General features: G+C 39.7%; 1 protein-coding gene across 1 annotated transcript in view; it reads right to left on the bottom strand.

The window, feature by feature from the left end:
* Positions 1-6,820, bottom strand: part of LOC126481238 (solute carrier family 25 member 44) — a 140,553-nt gene extending 133,733 nt beyond the window's left edge. The window contains exons 1-2 of the mRNA XM_050104852.1: positions 6,589-6,820; positions 6,184-6,468 (exon numbers count right to left, since the gene is read on the bottom strand). Of these exons, the coding sequence (XP_049960809.1) occupies positions 6,184-6,379 (196 nt within the window). The 5' untranslated portion in view covers positions 6,380-6,468; positions 6,589-6,820. The remainder of the gene's footprint in view (positions 1-6,183; positions 6,469-6,588) is intronic.
* Positions 6,821-26,250: the final 19,430 nt, after the last annotated feature.

Raw genomic sequence — 26,250 nt, 5'->3', positions numbered from 1 at the left:
CCATATGGACAATATGATACAAAAGTGAAACTACCACACAAGTCTCGAAATTCCACTAGATCACAGTGGAGAGTCTCATTCAGCATACTGAGAGGACTACCAAGGAGAAGGTACCACAGGTGGCACTAAAATGTGCTTGTACACCTGTGGTGGTGATGGCGACTACAGATTTAAAAGGACTAAAATACTTGGTTGTCAGCCTCTCAATTCACAGAAAAGCGACATAAAGAAGCTATGAAATGAGACAAGATTTGTCAGCTCTAGGATTTATGAGCTTATCATTGTTGTTGAACATGTACCTGACAGTAACTTTAGCCAGATAAAAGTGATAAAAAATCCAGGCAGCTAAAAACTGTTGCTAGTCACTGAAGAATACATCAAGAAGGATCATCATATCCAGTAAAACTAAAATGGTACGAGAAACTAAAATAGGGTTAGAAAATGCAGACTGTATAAGCTAGACAGCTAGTTAGCTTAAACAATTAGATAAATAAAATACTAACACATACGTTTTAAAATGCATTATAGTGGGAAAGGGAGAAAGTAGCCTGAGACTATACATGACACACGCCACAGCGAGGCATATTGCCTACAAAACCACCACTGACACTGAACATGGAGGTGAATTAAGTTTTGTTATAAATTCACTCTCTCTTGGTATACTTACCACTATGATACCTCTTAAGCCATTGTCCGGAAGTATCTGAGATGGTAAGGTTGATTGCTCATCTCAGATGAGCCAGCAGGGCACACACAATGTGAGAATATGGGCAATCGTGAGATGAGTACCACAATGGCATTCAGGTGGGGCCTCGACACAAAGGAACTCATGGGTAAGCTTCGTGTGCCCAATTATCAGTCAGCACAGTACAATGGCATTTTTCCAAGAGGCTGCGAGAGAAGTATGCCATACCTTTGTTTCTTCTCGATAGCTCTGAGCTTGTTGAAGGTCATGGTAGCCTGCCATTCCATATTCCAGGTTTTCAAAATTTGATGTCACAGTTGTAATCATAAGTCTGTTCCTGGTACTCCAAATTAAAGTTTGTCTCCTGTGGATATTTTCTTAACAGTTTGACAGCAAGTTCATTTCCCACAGTATCCACATGACTTGGGTAAATGTTACTACCGTTCTGGACTGCAGAGGTCAATTAATAGGTCTAGGATGTTAATGATCACAAAGTTTTGAGGTAGCACTGAGATATGTCTTGTAAGCAACTCAAGGAGTGCTATGAAACAGGAAGTCCTTTGTGATGAGAATTTTAATGCACTGCAGAGCCTGTGAGATGGCTAACAACTCTGCAGTTTATACACTTCATGCACTCTGCAGAGAATACTTCTTGTGCCCGCTTGAGTGTGTAAAAACAACACTGACCCTATCATTGACTTTCGTCCGTCCGTGTAAATGCTTGTTGAATTTGGGTAGTCAGGCAGAACAAAACAAAAGAGCTGCCTGAGACTGGTGGGATCAGCATTTTTCTTAGGATGACAAAACAGGTCTGTTCAAATCTTAGGACTGGGCATATACCATGAGGGATGCTGAGAGGGATCTCCATGAATACAGAGAAGAGGGAGCAGTTGGAAGTCCTTGCATAGAGCTGTCAATCATATCAAAGTTGGTCTGCCTATTTTTGGGTGATTCGTAAACAGTCTGAACTATTGGTGTGAGACAGATTTGAGTAGCACAGATGTGTGGACACCTTACAAACTGACCACATACTTCACCAAGAGTTGCTGGTGTCTGCCCCTAAGCAGTGCAACACCAGCTTCCAGCAGGAGGCTACCTACAAGGCCTGTACAGAAGGCTCCAGCTGCCAAACACACACTAGTGTGGTGGAACAGGCCTAACAAGCTCAGTACTGATGGTGGTGCAACCTGTAAGCAGCACATACATACTCTGGCCAGTATAAAATCAAAGCTTCGTAACATAGAAGAACTGTGTGGTCTGAGCCCGAGGAGGTGCTGCTGAGAACCCCGAGGGTACTAAGTTTCCTTTCACAATTTGCCTTGAGCTGACAGGTAAGATGGTAACCATGTTAATTTACAGTAAAAAATAAATCTTAAAAATCTGAAGGATTCAATGACTTCTAACAATCAAGATAAAGTTCTAGCAGCTGACGCACAGTCCCGAGTCGACAAACATGCAGAACATGAATTTTCAGAGGAGAAAACCGATACCCGTGCTTCAGGGCCCAATTAAATATTTTCTGTAAGGCCCCCTGAATTCGGTACCATGCAGTCCACAATAATGGAAAGCTGTAATGCAGGCAAAGGTTGTCCACATACAGTGACACCATACGTCCTTCTGCACTCACAATACTGCTGACTGCAGAGATGATCACTGAGGGACCCCAATTTCCTGTATATATTGGTTGCTGAGGGTCGAGTCTATCCAGATTCGAAATCATTGGAGGGATAGAAAATTCTGGAGAAAAATGTATAAACAGCACTGAAAGCCCCACTCCCGTAGCTCAGACAGCACATTTTGAGGCCAGGTCATAATGTGCGCCTTCTGTAGGTCAAAGAACACAGCAGTCAGTTGTTGGCAATGTGGGAAAGCACTGCACATTGCAGATTCCAGATGAATCGGTTGGTCTCTGGTGTACCGGAATGCCCAAAAGCCACTTGAAATTGCAATGTATATCCTCTGGCACATCATGCGCCAACACAGTTGTTGGTTGACCATTCTTTCAAACAATTTACGCAGCTCATCCATTATTGAGATTGACCAATAATTAGTCAAAACTTGAGGGTCTTTTCTCAATTTCAGGATAGGAATAACAACACCCTGCTACCACTGAGAGGAAATACCCCCTCCTGCTAAATACGATTGTAAAACCTGAAGATGCAGTTCACACTCTCATTGCTAATGTGTTTAAGCACTTTATTATGGATTTTATCAGGTACATGAGCCATGTCTCGACCCTCTGCTAAAGAGCTGCAGAACTTGCTTTCGCTAAAATGGAACATTGTACAATTTAAAGCCTTGTGCATGGCCAGGTAAAAAGTCCTGCTCTGCCAGGCATTTCCAGGTCAGGACATTAGGATGGTAGGTCCTGCGTGCAGACACTATGGCGAAGTGTGCCATGGAACATTCAGCAATGACTGAGGGATCAGTACAGTTGTCGTCAGAGAGAGAGATGCCAGGAACTACAGTGGCTGTGAATGTTTGGAGCTTAGCCCATAATTGTGACGATAAGATGTGTGGACCCAACACTTCTGTTCTTGTGCACTCTTGACTGGTTTCAAAAGTAGCTTTGGATGTAAAGGCTTGCCAGTAAACTCTCTGAAGTGGCCAGCATGGTGCAGGTTGTATTGGTCTATGGGTTACATTTATATCTATGATCAAAACCCCTTATTCTCCAATTGCAGTCTGATACTGTCAAGTTTTTAATATGTTTGAAGGCTTTATTATCAAGAATATTCCCAGTCCAAAAAACCCTGTTCCCAGTGAGTGCCATTTGTTTAGCAAATTTTGCTAATGTTTTCAGGTTAGTGATGTCAACTGTTGTCACTTCTTAAGGTATGTATCTCTGCCACATTAACGACATAAGTCTATAGGTGTGGTATCGCAATGTTAACTTATCCCTTTCTTCAACCTAAAACCACCATGCTGATACAAACCTACAATCAAGGCAATAATTATTTGCCTTCACCCGAAATTGATGCAGATTGCTTGACAACATTGAAAGAAGCAGAGATGACGCTGCTACCATTTGTTCTGCTTGTTAAAAGGGCCAACTAAAGGGTCTGATTCCACCTGTCTGGTTGGACCTGTGAGACAAATATGTTGTGTGACATCACTGAGGCATGGCATGTACGAAACGCGTTGTGTCTGCAGAGTGTGTGTTGGAATAGGTGGTGGTGCACTCTAGTGTGGGACGTTTATGATTCTAAACTGATTGTGAGTGGTGTTAGTACAGCATTGGAGTTAGTGCTGTGTGTTACTCAATGTTTCGGACGTACTTTAATTTTTAAGTGCAATTTCTTTAGAAAAATAACATTTTTGCAATTTTTATTATTAGACTGCAAAGTCAGACTTAAAAAGATCCTTATTTTATTAACCAAACTAACCTTTAAAATCGCTGAAAATCGCCATCTGAACTCTTTTTCTTCTTCTTCTTCTTTTTTTTCTTCCTCCCTCTTTGTCATCATCATTGCCCTCTTCACAGATGCTACTACTTTCAATTTATAGTCCACATCATATGAGTACCTTTTATTTTTTTCCATTGCGAAACTATCTGCTAACAACAGTGTTTTACTTTTACCAATAACCCAAATCACCTTCAGTTCACGTTCAGTGGCACAGCAGACTGCAGTGATGCATCATAGTCTAGACAGTGTTCTGGATTTGTGATGGTAGGGTGACAGGGAGACAGTGTTAGCAAGCTTGTGAATCCCTGCAAATTCATGTTTGTGGCATTGGTGCACTGCTGCTCCCAGTTGAATCTATTGTTGCCAGATTGTGGCATTGGTGCACTGCTGCTCCCAGTTGAATCTATTGTTGCCAGATAGAAATAGGTTTCCCATCCCGCAGCATCAAATATACGGCCATTTCTAAGACTGGTGGGAATTTTGAATCAAACACTGGACATTTTCATAGTAATTTTGAGTATAAGATGCACTTGAATTTTGGAGGCAATGTTTCAAAGAAAAAGGTATGTTTTATAGTCTGTAAAATACAGTGTAAATTTCACTAGTTGTTCATGATCGGGTGGAGGGGAGGGTCACTGAACGCGCATTTAGAGTGCGGATAAAGTGTCTGGTATTGCAGTTTTTGTTTGAGCTACATAGGTCAAATGAAATATTCAATTCCCATTGTGGGTTTTTTTAATTTTTTTTTTTGTTAAGTTTCTTTTAGAGGATTTTCTTTATTTTTTTTATGGTGACATTCTTATTGTTGTATATTTATGCTGTCCCTGGCCAAAACCTCCTACTTCCCATGGTCATACCTTTAGTTTCATTTTATTGCTGGAGCGAAATCTTTCGCATCATTTGTAAATTTGTTAGCGGGTGTATTTACTGATGTCGTTCCCATACTGTCACATTGATTGGCTTCCTCATAGTAAAAGCTATCTGGAAAGGATCAACAATACATTAAAGAAGTAATTAAGCCATACACTGCTGAACTGTCATGGTCCAAACATGAAGAAACCTGTAAAAATGATAGTAGAGGCCAGGAGGTCGACTGACAACATGACGTTAAAAAAAAAAAAAAAAAAAAAAAAAAAAAAAAAAAAAAAAAAAAAAAAAAAAAATTCCAAGATTTTCAGAATAGTACAGACAGTTAACTGCAAAGTGATACAACAGCTGATGCAAGGGAATTTATGGCAGCTGATAAGCCTCTAAATTACACTACACAATGCTGTACTCTGAAAGACTACTTTAAAGATTTTCTTTTAAATCAAGCTTGAACTCTTTTACAAAGAAACTCTATACTTTTGAGATTCTTAGAACATGCACCGGAAACCGCTAGAGGACAAGATCCATGTTTGATGCAAAGATTTTGTTCCCGTAACAACCATACATTGCTCATACAACTTACCTACAAAATAGCAGAAATCTTAGTAACTTCAAAACGAAAAATCATGGAACACAACAGAATTCTTTAGAAGAACCAACCATAGATTAACACTAATAGCACACATTTTATAAAACATTCTTCAGCCTAATGACCTACTAATTCCATTACGTTATAGATGCAATATTCACAGAAACTTAAAAAGTAACACAGAAGCTATACATTGTTAGCCTGTCACAAAGAGCGCAAAAGAGATGCACTTTAACTTAATGAAAATATATATCACAATCAACACAGATTGTAACTAGCATTTATTGTACCAAACATTTTATGTAATTATTTCAAGCTGATGAAAGATTTAGTAGCAAAACATCTACTCTATATGTTTCCTACTTCACTTATAACAATGTTGCAAATGATGACAGTACCAGTTCAGACTGCATATGCCAGGCAGAAATATTTCTTGGGCCAAGACAGAAACTCTGTACTAAGAAACTCATAACATACATACAACATGTAACATAACAGTGATGCTTTGTAAGGATTACTGAGTTATAGAATAGTAAAGGGATTACCCAGTAGTACCAATAATTGTGATAGCATTGAAACAGCATACATGGAAATTTCTCTCCAGTGTTGTAGACCAAAAACGTTGTTGCTCTCACCTGTGTACATCTGATCGTGTCGTTGTACCTGAAGTCTAGTTTTGATTACTGTTAGTGGGTACAGGAAGCATCTAATGGAGAATGAACTCAACATACTCAAAGGGACAAACTTCTTTTTGTCCATCATTTCCCACTCAATCGTCCTTATGAATTGCTGTGACTCCATCGATACCATTTTACGCCTATCCGTTTTCATATTCTCCTAACATGACAGTATCACAACAGTGTTTCACCGTTCTTCACACTCGCTAGTCAATACACCACGAAGTGCCGGTTCCATCTCATCTGAAATATTAACAACGAAAAATTTTCACTAGATATTTCTCCACTTATGTTCAAATTTAAACACCACTTCCAATAATGTCTGACAATCCTTAACTTTTATGAGGTACGTATAGAACTTACGTTCTACAATTTAAAGGTCACGAGAGTATTGTTTATCATAGTCTTTTTCTTAAACGCGGCATCAGTCACAAATTTTTTATCATGGTCTTAATTTCGCGTCATAAATAGCACATTTTGACTGCTCATAGCCGGACCGCCACAAATTATTATCACCTGTCAAGGCCAACAATACACTTGTACTTGCTGGTGAAATTCCATGTTTTGACTTGCGACCAGATGATCGGCAAGTCAAAGATGGCATATATTTCAGCAAAGAAATACTTTTTCAATGGAGTAGACAGGGATCTCTGAACTTTAAGGTGGACCACCTCATCCAATAAAAACTTGCACATGCAGCCTCATCTTTTTTTCCAGCAAATGAAATTATATCGCAAGTCGAAACAGCTGAAGATTCTGTTGTCAACATTCATAACTGTCCTATAAAGTGCGAATGATGTAAGGATTTGTTAGATTATACGAACGTGTCTAAAAGATACAGAAGTCAATATTTTATTACATTCGACTCGAATGGTTATCACTAAATATACGTCTATCGTATCGTATTAATATTTAATTTCAGAACTTGATCTTATTTGGTTTGATTTGTATTTGGACCTGTAAAATTACAATTTTTGCAAAGAATGTACTGTAATGTAGGATAAGTCTATGAATACAATATTACATGAGTAAAAAGAGAAGAAAAACCAATAATAGTATAAACAAAATAAATACAAGACATAAAATATTACATTCAAAGCTTCAAAGAAAATAAAAAAACAATAGCACTGCAGACAATAGACATACAATATGTACAATATTACACACATTTCTTCTCGGATACATGAGGGCTGTCAATGTCCTTTATAATACATATTTGAAAGACTACAAGACGCTATGGACTGTAACCATTTCCTAAAATAACATTTTTACGATTTTTATTATTAGACTACAAAGCCAGACTAAAAAATTCGAGGTTTATAAAACCGAACTTACCTTTAAAATCCCTTAAAATCATCATCAGAACTTTCTTCTTTTTCTTCTTCTTCCACTTCGTCGTCATCGTTGTCCTCTTCGTATATAATATGTTCTTCAATGCCATCAGGAGATTTAACAATAATTTATCTCCCCCTCTAGACCACAACTGTTTTATCCCCTGTCACACTTGTTTGATTGTAAGCCGTTTTAAAGTTACCTTCGGCTGAAATCATGGTGGGTTTCATCCATCATCCATTTCTTCCATTCCTCTCTCATATACACAATAAATGGTTTATTTATCGAGATATCAAGAGGTTTCAATTGTTAAGTAACTCCTCCTGGAATAACATCAAATTCTGTATTTCCCTGTCTCAATTTCTCTTTCATATGATTTTTCAAATGACTGCTAAACTGAGCTTGCGCAAGAAGAGAAATCTTCTGCAATAAAACATTTTTCCTTCTCTCCCACACTTTGTTAATTCATAATTTCGTACCAGGCTCGTCCATCTAACCTTTGTCATGTACGTGAACAACAACACCTGGCGGTATTTCAGAAGGTTTTGGCATTTTTTGTTGAATGATAATGGTGGAGGACATGAAGATGGGACATTGAGCAGTATGTGAAGAATTGTTTGTCATCTGCACAATGTACCAATTAGAACCACAAACAAGTACCGCTTTAATGATTACCAGAGACATCCAAGCCATTTGGAACGGTGGAAATAAACATTTGGATCAGTTTAACCAAACACCAGTGGATAACCACTATATGATAACCATTTTAATTTGTTACATTTTGATAGCTGCCATCCTGAATGAGCAAGTGGTTACAATAACACAAACAATCATAATAACTGTATACTGAAGTTCAGTGTCCCCAACACAATAATAATGGATCAGGGCACCAAATTCATATTCAAACTAAAATTAAGCAACTTTGTCACCTGTTATGAATCTGGAATTCCCTGCACTGCAAAAACAAAAAATAAAAAAATAGAAGGCCTGAGTTCATTCACAATACCATTGCAAAAAATTTAAGCTATTATTTAAATAGACGCAACAATAACGCAGACACATAGCTATCCTATTTTGTGGCTAAGTACAATGCATAAGTTCGTGATACCATTGGGCTCTTACCATACAAAGTGGCGTATTGTAGGAAGACATTATCTCCTTTTGAAGTTATTAAACCTAATATTGGGGAAAATAGAGAGCTGGTACGAAATGTTACAAAAACGTTGAGGGACTTGTGGAAGCGAGGAGAAACAGGAAATACTAAGGCACTCAAGCGACAAGAGAATATTGGACGATTACTGCCAATTTTCCAGATTACAGGGTAAACCAATGTGTAATGTTAGGAAGCCCCTATCAACCAGAGGGAACAGCAAAAAATTTCTTATGCATTATCAAGGTCCATACCAAGTCATAGAGATGATATCATCTGTAAATGTCAAATTACAGTGCCAACGTGAGTCTCTGTTGTCCACTTGAGGTGCATCAAACCTTTTATAGGTGCTCTGGATATTTTACCACAGGTTTCATTGCTGCTACCTGCAAAGAAGGTAAAGAGCAAAACAGATAGGAAGGAAGCAGAAATTCATGCACAGGATATGCACAAGGTGTCTTATGCATTCAGGTTGTGCCAATAAGGGACAAGGCTTGCAGAATATCTATAGGAACGCTTTAGTAAGTTGTATCATGTTTGTATCTTTGTCTTATTTTTAAAAAGTTATTACATTGTGTTAGTAGCAAAATTTGTGTTTTCATTTCATAATATGTTTTTGGTGTTGGGGATGGTGGATAGTATAGTGTTCATAGAGGGAGGGAGGGAGAGTGACAAGGATTCCTTTCTCTCAGCTGGCATAACCACCGAGGCAAAAATGGGAAGCTCTGCATAAATATGTGCAATTAAAGATGTGGGAATTAATTTTGGGGGGGGGGGGCGGAGAAAGGTATTTTCCCCCAAACGTTACCAATAAGGTAAAAATCAGAAGCTCTGGATAAATACATACAAATAAAAATTTGAGAAATAAAGTTGGCCTCTGAGGACAGGGGAAGCCATGGATTGATGTCGGTGGATGACCTCCAACAATGTCAAGTAGAAAGACTCACTATTTACGAAGCAGGATGGTCCAGATTGACATGAAGCATATGGGACACAGTTATTCTTCAATGAAATGGATGCTGAATGATTTACAGGCATGTCCTGATGCCAAAGGGTCAATATGCATTGGTTTTATCCCGTGTTCACAGTAGAAGTAGTAATTAAAACAGGTCGACTCAAGGGAATTGCAAGGTAGTATTTTATTGCTTAATGGTACTACCTGTGGCATAGCAAGAACTCCGTTTCATCTCCCAGCTATTGTCACTGGGATCCTTGTAATGAATTTGACACAGCCCTCATATTAGCCAGAAAACCCATTGCCAACGTGTTGCCAACTCAGAACCTTATCTACCTAAGCAACACCTTAAAACCTGACATTTTCCATTCGCTAGATGGTCTTATACAAATGATGAAAGGTCGCATTACCGTTCAGCAGGTGATCTAGCTTGTATGACATTGTCGTGATAAACACTGTGATAAAATCCTAACCATGAGTGTCCCAGTTTCTGGTGCAATTGTGCTTCTAACTCTCTTTTGTGCAAATTTTATCTACTTTAAATGGAAAACTGACTTCCTGTTGAGTTCCCATTGCACGGGCTCCCAAGAGACTAGTTTAATTTTAGGCAAAATCCTTTCGTTTAATAGAACCCCAATGAACCACATAGTTTATATTAAATTAGAGTAAGGAAAACTCGAGAACATTGTATTTTTTATGTCAACTTGTGAAACACTGTTAAGATTCTTTTATCCAAGAATGTAAACAGGTGACAATCTGGTACTGGATTTCTCAAAGGAGGGAGAAATATTGCACCATGGGCAGTGAGCTATTCCTGCAACAACACACCATCATAGAGAGGGAAGTCCTCCAGAAGACCAAATGCCATTGAGCAAGAGAGTATATTCAGGGAAAAAGAATACTGATTCAGTAGGCTGATGCCATGAACTATGCTAGCCAGCATTCCTGAAAACCAAACTTACGCCATCTGGTGCGTCCACTAGCGCTTCTGGAGGACCTGACTAAACAAGAAATATGGAACAGATTAAGCCACCACTACCTGGTGACAATGCTCAGCAGCTGCAACTTCTGTGTTGAGAGTGCTGCTGTGAGAGAAATGCTAACCAGCTGATTCACATATATAACCACCTGCCCCCCAAATAAGACCCTCATTCACATTTGTTTATTACATCTAGCAGTACTTTGACTTTGACATTTCACACCCTCACATCCCATTCCTTTGATGGCCTGTGTGAAAAGTATCATTTAAAATGTATTGTGGGACGTTTTGATGTTCTGTCGCATTCCATTCCACCAAGTGCGAATCGACCTTAATGCAAGCTTCCATGTCATCTCACATTTGCTTATGTAACTTTTACATGAAGGGCTTATTTCGATAGTGGTTCAAGTCCATTACCTCCACTTCTCTGTTTATAATGCTTCTGAAATTAATGGTCGAAACAACAGAAAGAAAGGTTCATCTCTAGCAAGACGCCATATGTTTGAATATTTTGTTATCTCAACTGCAGATTTTTAGCGCTCACTTAACTTTAGGACTCTGTATCTCAGAATGAACAACAATGGACTTGTACCACTACTGAAATAAGCCCTTCACATGTGGGGAGACATAAGTTGAAAGGACTTTAAAATTATTTTTAATAATTGTACAATGATTTTAGAATTACTCTCTGTCTTCTTGCAGGCGATTTCGTTTAATTAACATCGCTGTTAGCTCCTGAGCTAACACCTGCATAGCTACATACACCAACATGAATCACATCAGTTGATGCCAACATGAAAACTATACCAGCAGAAATTCTGACTGAGCGTATGCAAGTGCTTTCTGGCCTACAAACCTGAGGCTGCTAACTATTAATGGTTTTAGACAGTTTCCATCTATCAACGAATCACTTCTGTTTATACGTAAGATGCACTTTTAAGATTTACAGGTTACATATTCTGTTATAATCATCTATAAAAAGTTAAACAAATGTTTCACAGGAAATAGTATATCGTGAAACCTCTCAAAAACAAATTTAACAAAAATACAAGCTTCAAGTCCTTGAAATACAAATGTTGCCGTGAAAACAAAATTGTGAAGGCTTTTTTGGCCACTTGTTGACACACTGCCTATTGGCTTCTGTCTCGGGTTCTTCGGCCGACGTTCATCTAATGATTTTACTGACGTTTCGCCAGCACGAGTGGCTGGCATTGTCAAAGCTTCACCTTCCATTGCCAGTGGTGAACTGGAGCGGAGCTCGCGGCCGCAGACTATATATACCCTGCGCGCCAACGTCCGAGGGGTTCTCCTCGGTCATTTCCGGTGTGGTTCTCCTCTTGCTTCCAAAGAGTAAATATCTCTGGAGTGAGCGTTCAAAGCGCAGAACAGATTTTGTGCTGTCAACATACATTGCCGGCCTGGTCACGTGTTCTCGGGACGTCGTGTGTTTGTCCGTACAGCGCCCTGTATATTTAGAATGTCACTACATCCCTAGTACAGACGAATTCTTTTCGTACATGTCGTGGAATATTTATATATGTTGCGCAGACATTTTAACAGTATCCATTTGATAGCGGGAATAAACCAGCTACGTAACTTTTAAGGGCAAGTGATATTACATCCTGATCCTTGCGATAGGTGTCACAGTTCAGATGCACTCGATTTTTGGTTGTCTTCGACATGAAACGGTACTTTATAGTATTACAGAGCCAGACGTACATTTTTGCAGTGATTGTCTTGAAAAACGACTTGAAAGTACGCTAGTAATTTTGTAAGTGTCCGAAACACACCGAATTTTCCACAGTTAGCGATTATATCCTTGCTAATTCGTCCTTTTCTTTCGCTATTTCTGCGTATTTATTTTCTCGTTTTTGCGACCTAAATTACAATTTTTCTTACTGGCAACACATTGAAGTATTTATTTAACACATTTTACGTGCTTGCTCCCAGTTTATTAAATAAATAGTAGTAGACTGAGTAATCTATATTCACAATCGACAAGTCACTGATAAATGCATGAAGGATAGTATTTGCTGAAACAACTAACAATTCCCTTTCACTAGCAAATTTACAAGAGGAAGCGATTATTTGTAAGCTTTTGTACGAGCCATAATATCTATAATATAGTCATAAAATCATAGAAAAATAGGCCTACAGAATCATGCCTTAATTATAATGCATCTTGAAATTTTTAAACATATACAGTGTCTCTTACTAATATGATAACTATAATTAGAGCTACATGGTATGTACCCATGAAAAGTTACTATCCCTCCTTTCACATATTTTTCTTTGCATCCGTAGCAACAACAATAATTCACCATCGCTATTATACTACCAACAAACGGTGAAACACAACAAAAAATCTTGATATTATAAACTTCAAGCACTGGAGAAAGCACACACGCACAGTGAAATCCCGGAAACGCGTGACAACCCTGGTTTAATGTTGACAAAATGCGCAGAACGCAATGCTCACTCCAGAGATATTTGCTCCATAGTTGCCACCTGCGACGGTCGTTCGCTGCAGTACGGGAAGCCAGGATCCGTTTACCTTAAGGCTTTCCTCTTTCTTGTTGAAACTGTTCGCGTGTTTTTGTATTTCTACAGCTTCTCTGAACAAGCGCGTGTGATAGTGCTTCTTTACAGCCAGAACTTCTGTGTCAGCGAATTTTATTACGTGGTCGGTCTCACTCAGTGCGTGCTCTGCCACGGCCGATTTCTCCACCTTCCCCAACCTGCAATGTCACTTATGTTCTTTGATCCTGGTGTTGATTGATCGTCCAGTCATTCCAATATAAACTTTTCCACATGTGCATGGTATACGGAATATTTCCGACATTGCAAGTGGGTCCCTTTTCTCCTTTGCCGATCTAAGACACTCTTTGATCTTCCCTGTCGGTTTGAAAATCGTCTTTACGCCGTGTTTGCGCAATATACGAAGGATTCTGTCCATCACTCTGGGAATTTATGGCAGAAAGGCCGTACCCTACATTTCTTTTTCTGATTCCTTACTTCGCCGAGTGTTTGGCTCTGTTACACTTCTAATAAAACTTGTGGAGTACCCATTGCTCCTCAGAACACTTGCCAGGTGTTGCATTTCGCGTCTGAGGTGCTGCGGCTCACATATTCGTCCTGCCCGCATTACGAGTGTATTAATCATGCCTCTTTTCTGGCTCGGGTGGTGGTTTGATAGTTTGTGCAGGTATCGGTCCGTGTGTGTCGGTTTTCGATATACGCTGTGTCCCAGGATTTCACCATCCCTGTAACCAGCACATCTAGAAATGGCAGTTTTTTGTTCTTCTCTACTTCCATGGTAAATTTTATGTTGACATGGAGGCTGTTCAAGTGTCTTAGGAAGTCAGTGAGCTGCTCTTCACCATGGCTCCACACAACGAAGGTATCATTGACGTACCTGTACCACACCTTAGGTTTGCAAGCCACCAAGAATTGTTCCATGAAGGAGTTGGCCACCACTGGACTAAGAGGACTACCCATGGCGACGCCTTCCAGCTGTTCGTAGAAATCGCCATCCCGCGTGAAATAGATCGTGGTGAGACATGCATGGAAGAGCTTTGTGATGTCTTGCGGGAAAATGGAACCGATGTGCTCCAGAGCGTCACTGAGTGGCATTTTCGTAAACAAAGAAACAACATCGAAGTTGACCAGGATGTCGTTTGGTGCAAGTTTCAGATTTTTCAGCTTCTCAATGAAATGTCCTGAGTCCTTTATGTATGTGTCGGTCTTCCCCACGTGTGGCTGGAGCAGAGAGGCCAAGTGTTTTGCCAGTTTATATTTCGGTGAGCCAGGAGCGCTAACAATCGATCTTAGTGGAACGTTGTTCTCATGTATCTTGGGTAATCCATACAGCCGAGGTGGTAGGGCTTCTGTGTTGCGCAGGTTTCTCTGTATGTCCGCCGGCAGAGAAGACGCCTTGGTTAATCGATTCGTATTCCGTGTGATACGCTGCGTCGGATCTGCGCTTAGTTTTCGGTACGTCGTCGGATCTAATACGTCTCGGATCTTTTTCTCATAATCTTCGGTCTTCACTGCGACGGGCGCATTCCCCTTATCGGCAGGCAGTACCAATATACTCTTGTCGGCGTTGAGATTCTTAATGGCTTGTAGCTCTTCGTTTTTCAGGTCGCAAGCTGGTGGTTTTGCTCGGCGCAGTATCCTGGCTGTTTCAGTGCGTATTTCCTCTGCCCTTTCACAAGGAAGGGTCCGAATGGCCGCTTCGGTGTTGGCAATGATGTCCTCCACTGGTATAGTTCTCGGGATGATAGCGAAATTCCCTCCTTTTTGAAGAACAGACACTTCCTCTTCGATCAATTGTCGTTCAGTGAGGCTGACCACAGTGTGTGACATATCGGGAATCGCCTTGTCGGTCTGCTTCCGGCATCTTTCAAACTTTTTCTTCTGTCGCTCAGTGCAGCGCTCGAGTTCGTTCTGCATGCTCCTGTTGAGTGATGCTGTCGATCTTGTCCCAGTCGTCTCGATGCATTCTGCTACTTAGTTGATAGAAAATGTCCAAAAGTTCCTGATCCGTTCTCGCCAAGTCTCTCCATGTTGTATGAATTCGCTCACGAAGAAAAGCTCGTTCCATTCTGTCGTAGAGGCGATGTGCGTGGGCGGTCCTGAATAGGCGCTTACATTTCAAGAACTTCGGTGTAGCACCTTCATCCCGGCACCACGACGGAAAGGCGATAGAGGACATCAATCGCGCTTTCTTCTTCCGTCGTTGTTCAAGGCGTCGGTACAATCTGCAAATCTCCTCCCCGTAGAGGCGTAATACAAAATTGTTAAGGCTTTCGTGGCCACTTGTTGACACACTGCCTGCTGGCTTCTGTCTCGGGTTCTTCGACCGACGTTCATCTAATGATTTTACTGACGTTACGCCAGCACGAGTGGCTGACAGTGTCAAAACTTCACCCTCCATTGCCGGTGGTGAACTGGAGCGGAGCTCGCGGCCGCAAACTATATGTACCTTGCGCGCCAACGTTCGAGGGCTTCTCCTCGGTCATTTCAGGTGCGGTTCTCCTCTTGCCACCTGCGACGGTCGTTCGCTGCAGTACGGGAAGCCTTAAGGCTTTCCTCTTTCTTGTTGAAACACCTGGAAAGTGTTCTGAGGAGCAATGGGTACTCCACAAGTTATATTAGAAGTGTAACAGAGCTCTGTTACAATTGTCGATTGTAAGTATGAATTTGCTACCATATAGGTAACACCAAAAAGTAAGTGAATTCATTTGTTAAGCTCAACATATCCTTCTCTATGTTTGAGTAATCGTCCTCAGCTTCATTTAACTGTCTTGGTGCATTTGCTATTTGATATTCTTTCCCATTTACTGCCTGACTTAAAACGGATCTGACTGCCTGGTTGCTCACATCGCAGGACAGGATAAGTCCTTCTCCACAATTTGGAAGAATTATTACATGGCTAGTTAATAGTGCCTTCTTTAATTTCTTGAATACAGCTTGACACTCAGCAATTCACAGGATCTTTAAACCTTTTTTAACAAACAATAACGACCACGTGGAAAAAGGGGCAAGTCCATTTAATTTGGGGATGAATTTATAGTACTTCTCATGCCCAGCCATCTGAGTTACAAAGTAGTTAAAATGACTTTCGAAAAACCTGCCAAGTCAGTGTAATGCAAAGGTTTTCACTATTAGTAACGGAAAGAATGTTTTAAGCTTATCTTCTCACAGAAAGAATGGGACAAGACCAAAGATTGCTTCCACCATTTACATTACACCTGTTAGGTTAGTTAGGTGCGACTGCAAACGTGATCAGTTGAGTTTCTTACTCTGTGTGGTTTCCTTATAGTGATAGTGCATAGTATGAACTGTGATAGTAATGTGATACGCTTAGCATCATGTTTGAGGGACAGATAATGCTCTTACTAATTCATCCAGATCTGCTCTCACTATCAGTAACGTATCTGGGGGAAGGTACATGACTTGTAGGAGATAAGAGGTCCCTCTGTGATTTCTATTTGGTGACAAGCTACCCTAATTGCTGTAGTGGCTTAAAGGCTGTGCCATACTAAATGCACACAAGAGGGAGTCAGTGACATTGACTGCACTGTCACAAATTCCAATGTCACTAATGTATATGCGATATGTCGTCACAGAAAGGAGACAGTCGTGGTGGGAAGCAGAGTTGACTGCGATGATTCTAACATTTTCATGCAGTGCTGAATGGTGTTCACAGCATCTCTCTGGAAGTAGTAAGTTTTCACACTCTTAGAAGTGTCTATCAAGTCCCAATTCAGTAATGTCTGGGCCAGTAACTCATAAAGGGAATCATATTTGCTGTTATCCCCAGGATTAAGAATAAAGTACTGTACTTCGATTTGCAAGTCTGCTACGTTACGTTATACGTTTGTGAGGTTTGAATTCCTGTGAAATTAGGCTATCCAGGTTGGCGGCATGTTAAGATAACAATGACAGGAGTTCGCTTTTGGCATCTGCTAGTTAAGTGTATCATTCGTGTGGTGATGCCTTTAATGATGAATTCTGTTCTTGTAACACAATACACTCAACTCTGGCAGCGCAGCACAATTTATTGGTTGTCTCTAGTTGCTCACTGAGTGAAGAACGTAACTGCTGAACAGATAAAAGTAGCAAAAAAAAAATACAACTGTGGTGCACTCACGTCCATCTGAATGAAGGTCCACTTGAACATCTGTCCATTGCCAAAATCAATGTTATGTTCAGTAGTACTATGTGTTGTATGGATCAATCCGTTCGCCACCTTGAAGTGAAATAAAATATCAGGGTAGGTTGAATAGTAAGAGGGGGACCAGAGTAGTGTTGAGTACAGAGCCAGAGTCTACCAGGAAATGGTGGCTGGCAGCCGGTCAAGTAAACAGATTCAATCACTGTCATTGATGGCCAGTGGAACCAAATTCGTTTGTTTCACACTGGTGGTTCTATGGTGTGATTTAACAGCGTCACATTCTCCTATGCCTAGTGAAGGTCATGGGTCGCATGGCGGAAAACATTTACTCACAATTTCGCCGAACTGTGACTGGAATAAACAGCTGTGCGTTATCTGTTGACCACTGTCTGTACTCTGAGAGGTGGGTGGTGTCCTGCAGCTTGTTGTCAGCTGGGTACAGTGTATCATAGGCCCCAGAGGGTAATGACCTGCATTGGTAGTGTCAGGTATTTTTGGGCATGCCTGGGTAGGACCTGCTGCAGGGAAGGGTAAGATGGCTGCTGCTGCTCCATGTATGGTGTATTGGTAAGCATTGGAAGTTATCATGTGTGTTCAGTAGTCGTCAGTGACATCGACAAACCAGACGGTTGCCAAGCGGAAGTACTGTTTGTGGATGCCGGGTGCTGGTGTGGCCATCTTACAACAGGAAAACACGATCTGCTAACTGCAACTTAACTTCTTGCGGGAGTCCTTCGCCACTATCAAAAATGTTTGAATTTCATAAGGTAGTTTTCATGTCTATGTTGTCCATAGTGTGAGGTCAGGTATTAATATAGGTTTCACAAATGTTCGAAAGAGGCACCAAAACCTTGAGGGCGTCCTACCATTCAGCTGTTCATAGCAGATAGCTTTTTGGATTTGCTGCTCATGTGATTAACCAGGTCTTTGAAGCAATACAGCCTTGACAGCTTCAAACTTGTTGAAGGATAGTAGTGAGAAAACAACAAAACTAATGGTATTTGCATATTCACAACTTAAATAGTTGTGTGGTGAACATGTAAGAAATTTATATTCGAATTTACCACATAATGAACCAACATCCAAGACAAAAAGAATGAAGAAACCTCCATAGCTAAACATGACGAGGAAGGGACAGAAACCTACCAAAAAGTGATGGACTTACCATGTACTTTCCATGGTAAAGATGTACGAGGTGCACTCAAGTTCTAAGGCCTCCGATTTTTTTTCTCCGGACTGGAAAGAGATAGAAACATGCACATTGTTTTAAAATGAGGCCGTGTTCATTGTCAATACGTCCCAGAGATGGCAGCACTGTACGGCAGATGGAATTTTACCGCCAGCGGCGAGAATGAGAACTGTTTTAAATACTTAAAATGGCGTCATTTTCCTTACTTGAACAGCGTGCAATCATTCGTTTTCTGAATTTGTGTGGTGTGAAACCAATTGAAATTCATCGACAGTTGAAGGAGACATGTGGTGATGGAGTTATGGATGTGTCGAAAGTGCGTTCGTGGGTGCGACAGTTTAATGAAGGCAGAACATCATTTGACAACAAACCGAAACAACCTCAGGCTCGCACAAGCTGGTCTGACGACATGATCGAGAAAGTGGAGAGAATTGTTTTGGGGATCGCCAAATGACTGTTGAACAGATCGCCTCCAGATTTGGCATTTCTGTGGGTTCTGTGCACACAATCCTGCATGACGACCTGAAAATGCGAAAAGTGTCATCCAGGTGGGTGCCACGAATGCTGACGGACGAGCACATGGCTGCCCGTGTGGCATGTTACCAAGCAATGTTGACGCGCAACGACAGGATGAATGGGACTTTCTTTTCGTCGGTTGTGACAGTGGATCAGACGTGGAAGCCATTTTTCAATCCAGAAACAAAGCGCCAGTCAGCTCAATGGAAGCACACAGATTCACCGCCACCCAAAAAATTTCGGGTAACCGCCAGTGCTGAAAAAATGATGGTGTTCATGTTCTGGAGCAGCGAGGGCGTAATCCTTACCCATTGCGTTCCAAAGGCCATACGGTAACAGGTGCATCCTACGAAAATGTTTTGAAGAACAAATTCCTTCCTGCACTGCAACAAAAACGTCCGGGAAAGGCTGCGCGTGTGCTGTTTCACCAAGACAACGCACCCGCACATCGAGCTAACGTTACGCAACAGTTTCTTCGTGATAACAACTTTGAAGTGATTCATCATGCTCCCTACTCACCTGACCTGACTCCTAGTGACTTTTGGCTTTTTCCAACAATGAAAGACACTGTCCGTGGCCGCACATTCACCAGCCATGCTGCTATTGCCTCAGCGATTTTCCAGTGGTCAAAACAAACTCCTAAAGAAGCCTTCGCCGCTGCCATGGAATCATGGCGTCAGTGTTGTGAAAAATGTGTACGTCTGCAGGGCGATTACGTCGAGAAGTAACGCCAGTTTCATCGATTTCGGGTGAGTAGTTAATTAGAAAAAAAATCGGAGGCCTTAGACCTTGAATGCACCTCGTACTTTCTTTGCATGATCTGTCATTTCACCATATAATTTTCAGTCGTTATTTTCTTCTACCATACTTCCTAACAATCATTAAATTTGGCATCATTGCTGTATGGGTCACACTCGTTTTGAGGCTTTGAAGTATTTCTTGTAGTATTGAAAGTTTAAATTTCCTTACCTTAAAAATGAAGGGGTCAGAGAGATCTACTCATAAGACACATTCAACTAGTTTTGAGTTACAGCGACTCTAAAGTAGTCATGGAAATATTGTAATATCCATGCCATTATTTTATTCAGAATAATATTCATGACAGCATTGAGTGTGGAATGTGAATCAACATTCTCAAGCTATTAATAAAAAGAACTTCATTGTTAGCAAAATATTAAATAGTTATTGTCAATGACATCGTTTAATATTTTGTAAAACTTTTTATCTCAGACAATACACAATGAAAAAGGTAATTAAATTCTCAATCTTTTGTTCTCTATGATTCTTCTAGATTAATCCTTCTTCTTGTTCGAACTGTTGTACTGATGAGATGTCATTGATGTCTCATAACACAGAGATCTGTAAAAAACTGTATTATGTTACTAATGTAATATTTGAAAAATAGTGTTTATGTGTCATTAAAATGAATCTTCTTTGTTTGGACTTTTATTTAATTATGATTCCCGACCTATATAAATGTTAAGTTTTCTGATCAGCTACAAAGGAGTGCAGCCATTAGCACTATGTGGTTTATTGGTAAATGCTGAATAATAATAAGTGATTGACATTGAGAAATATTTACAAGTGTTAATGCATATAGTAAAGGTACATAAAGATTCAATATATATTATTTGTTAGTAGTAAAATAGGGGTTGAAGCAGAATCAATAAATGATTGCCTTATGTTAGCTGCCATCTTAATGAAATATTGCAGCGGCAGTTTTAAATTGATTTTCTACACAGGCATAAATGTTGTTGGTCGTAATTGCGATAATAATCGTGTATTGGTGGTCCAGAACCCAATCAGAGGTAATAAATTCCCTCCGTTGTGGTTGCACCTACGCTACGGCTATCTGTATCGCTGAGGCACGCAAGCCTCCCCACCAACGGCAAGGTCTATGGTTCATGGGGGGAGGAAATATAGATGATAATGATTTATTACCTGATATTCCGAGCAGAAATGAAACTGAGGAGTTGTCAACACAGATGGACATTACTGTAGTTAAACATTTAGAAGTGAACGACAATATTTCTATCGGACAAGGGGCAGATATCAGCAATACTGAAGCTATGCCGCTATGGGATATTATTATTTGAAAAGTTTAATATAATGGAACAGGAAAAGGAAAAGCATAGGCAAGAACAGGCCATAAAAAAAACAGCAATGTGAGTTTAATCAGCAGCAAGAAGGCTATAGAAGAACAGCAATGTGACCTCAGGGAGTAGGAGCGTGATACGAAATTAATGAAACAAATAAACAATATTTTTATAGAAGTAGATAAGGAAATTGTCGAGAGAATTAGTCAGCTTTTAGTCGACCGTGATACAGTAATTGCGACTCATTTCAACAAATAAATCATTGCAATAAAGACTGGTATTAAGCAGTTGGCAAATATACCAACTAAAGTGAATAATCTTCAAACTAAAGTAGATAAGTTAGAAGCGCCGTTCAAAGTTTTGACTACTACTGTGGAGTCAATACAGAGTGATACCATAGAAGTACAAAAACAGGTCCGAACAGAGGTAGCCAAGGCATTGAACATTGAAAAGCACAATATAGAAACAATGTCAGCACACAGCAATGTGGATGATGGTACTAAATGGCAAAAGATCATTGAAAATTTGCCAACAAATTCAATTGCAGTGCACAATAGACCAAGTTTCTGTAATCAATCTGTATTACCTCAGCAATTTGTTTCACCAAGAACCCAAATTATGAAATTGAGTGTACTTGCAATAAAGTCAGTAACCACCTGCTAATGACAACAACTCTATGCACTTATGTACCTTAAGAGAGCTTGATTAAACACCGCCAATTCCAAGTATTCAACAAGGAGAGTGAAAAGAATATTCATCCCATAATTTTTATTAGAAACTTTAGAAGAGTTCTTCCAAACTCTTGGATGGAGGAACAGAAAATCCAGTTTGTGGTTTCACACATTTCAGGTGATGGATTGCTATGGGCATTGAATGCAGCAGAAACATGCAAAACATTTAACGAATTTGAAAAGGCGTTTTTCGGCCAGTTCTGGTCAGCGTCGACTCAACAACGACTAAGAAAGATTGTATACAATACAGCAATATATAACCTGAAGACAGGCTCTTTGAGAAAATACTTTGAGAAATATATTAATATGACAAGGTACTGTGATGAACCAGTAACCACACGGGACCCGTCACGAGTATTTAAAGCTAGATTGCCAATAGATATTAGACAGAAACTGTTTAACGTCACAGATACTGATCTTAAGGAATTTTTATCTGTGATAGACTCGTTAGACTTAATACAAGAAGACGCCACAAAGAATTCTGACAATAAATAGTGCCAACTGTTCTAACAGAAAACGTTCTTGGAATGGAAGCAATGGAAATAGTGGCGAAGGCAGTCCCAAGAAAAACAAAAATAAAACCTTTGGCAATGGAAAGTATAGTAATAGTAAAAGTCGTTACAACCAAAAATCTGATCACTACTGTAATAATAATACTTACCAGGAAACCAATGACTACCAGCATCTGAATCGTAATCAAAGGCAATACAGTAATGAAAATGCCAACAATAATAATAATCCTAATCGTAAAAGACGAATGAAAATAAATTAGACAGTCTGTACAAGGATAAACCAAAAAACAGGCGTGGTGACACTAAATATTGGCAACAACCACAGCCAAGTCATTGGCAGCCGAAACAAAATTTTATGAATCCGGATCAGCCAGTGAATTACGTATAGGCTATACCCATGCCGAATAACCAGTATCCGCAATGCTGGAACCTGAGTAGCCCACCTCTGACTGTAGAACCACAAAATGCGAAAATAGTGGAGGTATACTCAGAGCTGAAACAGAATATATCAAAGTCAACAAACCAATTTCGGTCTCTGTAGGCCTTCGCCACGAGATCGAGACTAAGAATGGAGTCAATAGTTCGAGAGGAAGGACTCTAGCAAGAATCTACCGTCACTGATAAAGAAAAAAAGGAAAGTATTCAGGCAAATATCAGTGGAACTATTAATGGGTTAGCTACCATTATTCTCCTCGACACCGTTGCGAGTGTATCAGTGATGAACGCACAATTTTTCAGGAAGGTAACGCAAATAAAAGAGACTGCCGATTTTGCCTGCTCAGAATTGCAAAGTTGTAGGAGCACTGGGAAATAAGGCACAAATTATGAAGTACCAGACACAGGTTGAGGTTTCCTTTGGAAATGATAGCGTTATATGCACGTTCCTATTAACAGAAAAGTTACAATGTCAGTGTTACTCGGTCTTGAGTTTCACAGGACAGAGAGGCTATAATAGATCTCACCTGTGGAACCTTGTGTACTTAAGTATTGGCTGCGACCAGTAACGCTGAAGCTGAATTGTGAGTTCGGTGCAAGCCTTCTATTGACAAGATTAGATGTATCTGTCAGCAAATAAAAATTGTTGGTGTTAGAGTATGAACACTCACAAAAGTGTCATACTAACCGAAACAATGATGCACCCAGTACTGTGAGTGACATCGACGCAACAATAGAGAAGAAGGTGAAAGAGGCAACTTGTTTTGACGCTTCACAGGCTGGACAATTTATAAAATTGCTATCCAGATACCATGAAGTATTTATAGATCGACCAGGTATCATAAAATATTGTGTTTATGATATGAAAGTCTATCCCCATAAGACCTATTGTAGAGCTTCATACTCGGTCCCCTGGACAAAGAAGAATGAGGCAATAAATGGGCTAATCCTATACCAAAGATACAAGAAGAAAAAAATAACACATCAGGAGAAAATGGATTTGGAATATAAGTCTCCTAGCAGAGCTCCTCAAGGTGAAATTTGATGAAAAACTTACTAACAAACAGGAATACTGTGTCGATGAAATGGTATTGCTAAGAATGCATCCCAAGGCATCGCTAATCAAGAGGAAGAATAGAAAATGGCAATTATTGTACGAAGGACCATTTAAAATAATCTCAGTCCCACATGATGGATGATATGTATTAGGAGATGTCAGTACAGTGAACCTAAAAGGGCTGTATTGTCATAGAGACATTAAGAAATATTTGCAGTATGAAACCACTTTTGTGACTCTGTAAAGATAATATTATGTCCAGTGCAAATGCGCAACAGCACGAATGTAAATATGTAAATAGTAGTTACAGTGAAAAATTTATCATAAATTAGGTGTGAGTTTGCTTGTTTGTCTGTATCTGCATTCGCTCTTTATGGAACATTTTCCTGTTGTGTACCATTTTGGGTACGTTTTTCCTTACATGGTTATCTTTGCTGTTTGCTCTCATCACCTTTTCTCTTGTTAGGTGAACTGAAGATGGACATCTATCCCATAATCTGGTAATAATTCTAACAAGAATATGAATGAATGAGTATAAATGAACACAAATAAAATGTGTCATCAAATATGAACATGCACTGGTATCTACACAGTTTCAATGATGATCCTATTGTCAGAACAATGTAGAGGATTCTAACAGTCATCTTGTCATATTATCTTTTTTGACAGTATATGGCCTTTGTTATCATGTTATTACAATATGGAACAATGTGAACATGAACAAAAATCATTACTTTGTAAAGTGTCAATTGCATAGAAGTGTGTCTGTTTTTTTTTTGTTTATGAAACACTGGCAGCAATCAGGACAGCTAAGCGAGTCTAACAAGAACTATGAAAGTCTAGTCGTTGCGTGAAAAAATGTGTTTTCTTTTAAGAAAAGTGATGAACAGTGGTTATAGCTGCGTTCATTGAACGTATGAACGCTCATAGAGTGTTAATGTTAGTGGCAATGACATGGAAGTTGAAAAACTGTTAACGTTATAAACGTTGATATAAAATTTCAGACCTCAAATAAAGCAGTTACGAGTCACCTTCATGTGTCAAATGTTATGAGACAACTGTACAGCCAGCCGTGCGGCAACAATATAATGCATTGCTGGCTACGTAGCGCCTCAAGGAACTGTTTGCTTACTGCAGAAAATAAACAGAGCACACAATGAACACCAGAATGAAAAACGGTGCAGTGTCATACATGTGCATAGCTATTTAAACTTAACAATTATTCACTACGTTCAAATGAACAATGTTAAGTTGCGGGACATCATATGAAAACAAACTGTATGAATCCGTCTGAATGAAACCGAATTTTAAACTAACACTTCTTCCACAGCATGAATATAAAAATTACCTTGTCACTGATATCACTTTTCGACATATCATCTACCCACCTTGTTCGAGAGGGACGTGGAAAGAGCGTAACAGGACTTGCTGCAGTAATACTTCCAGACAGAGTAGATACAGACCAGAGTGTGGCCGACGGCAGCCCACGCTACATCTACGCGGTCATGGGAGTTCCAGCAACGGTCTTCACCTGACTTCGATCCAGCGGCTCGACGCGGGGCACCAAAACGACGTCGTCGGGGAACCATTATATGAACTTTTGTTATTTTGAACTACATGAACTTTAAATTTTCATGTTAAACCTCCATAAAAGACTCTCTTGACCTCTGATACAATTAAACAGAAACATTAATACTCGTGTTCAAAATATTGTCTGTTATAATCATGTCAAGCCTTACACATATGGGTGGGTTCCTGTATTCTCTTGAAGCTCCTTGGACGGTTTTGTTCCCAGTTTTCCGGATCCAGTGATCCCAGATGGGAGGAGGGGAAAGAAGTCAATCCGGGAAGTCTCCACCGCATTTTACAGTTACTGAAGCCATTTACACAATCACATCACCACTAATTGTGTCATGAGTTACTCAATGTTATACCTGAACATTTGCATGATGAGAGCAGTGTGTTAATGAAATGAAAGTGAACAATAAGCAATGTGGAAATGGTGGTCTGATAAAAAATATACAATACATAAACTACTTTTTTTCTCAGCCCAAGGGGCAACGTAATATCCAAGCCATTATTTTATTCAGGATAATATTCACAACAGCATTGTGTGTGGAATGTGAATGAACATTTTCGTGATATTAATAAAAATAACTTAATCGTTAATAAAATAATAAATAATTATTGTCAATGACATAATTTAATATTTTGTAAAAATTTATATCTTAGGCAATACTCATGGAATTCTCAATCTTTTGTTATCTATGAATATTTTAGAATAATCCTTTATCTTGTTCAAACTGTTGTACTGATAGGATGTGATTGATGTCTTGTAACACAGAGGTCTGTAAAAAACTGTATTATGTTGCTAATTTAATATTTGAAAAA

This window comes from Schistocerca serialis, chromosome 5 (assembly GCF_023864345.2).
Source record: "Schistocerca serialis cubense isolate TAMUIC-IGC-003099 chromosome 5, iqSchSeri2.2, whole genome shotgun sequence".
Taxonomy (NCBI): domain Eukaryota; kingdom Metazoa; phylum Arthropoda; class Insecta; order Orthoptera; family Acrididae; genus Schistocerca; species Schistocerca serialis.
The sequence above is the reverse complement of the archived record's forward strand: the minus strand, read 5'-3'. Positions and strand labels throughout refer to the sequence as shown.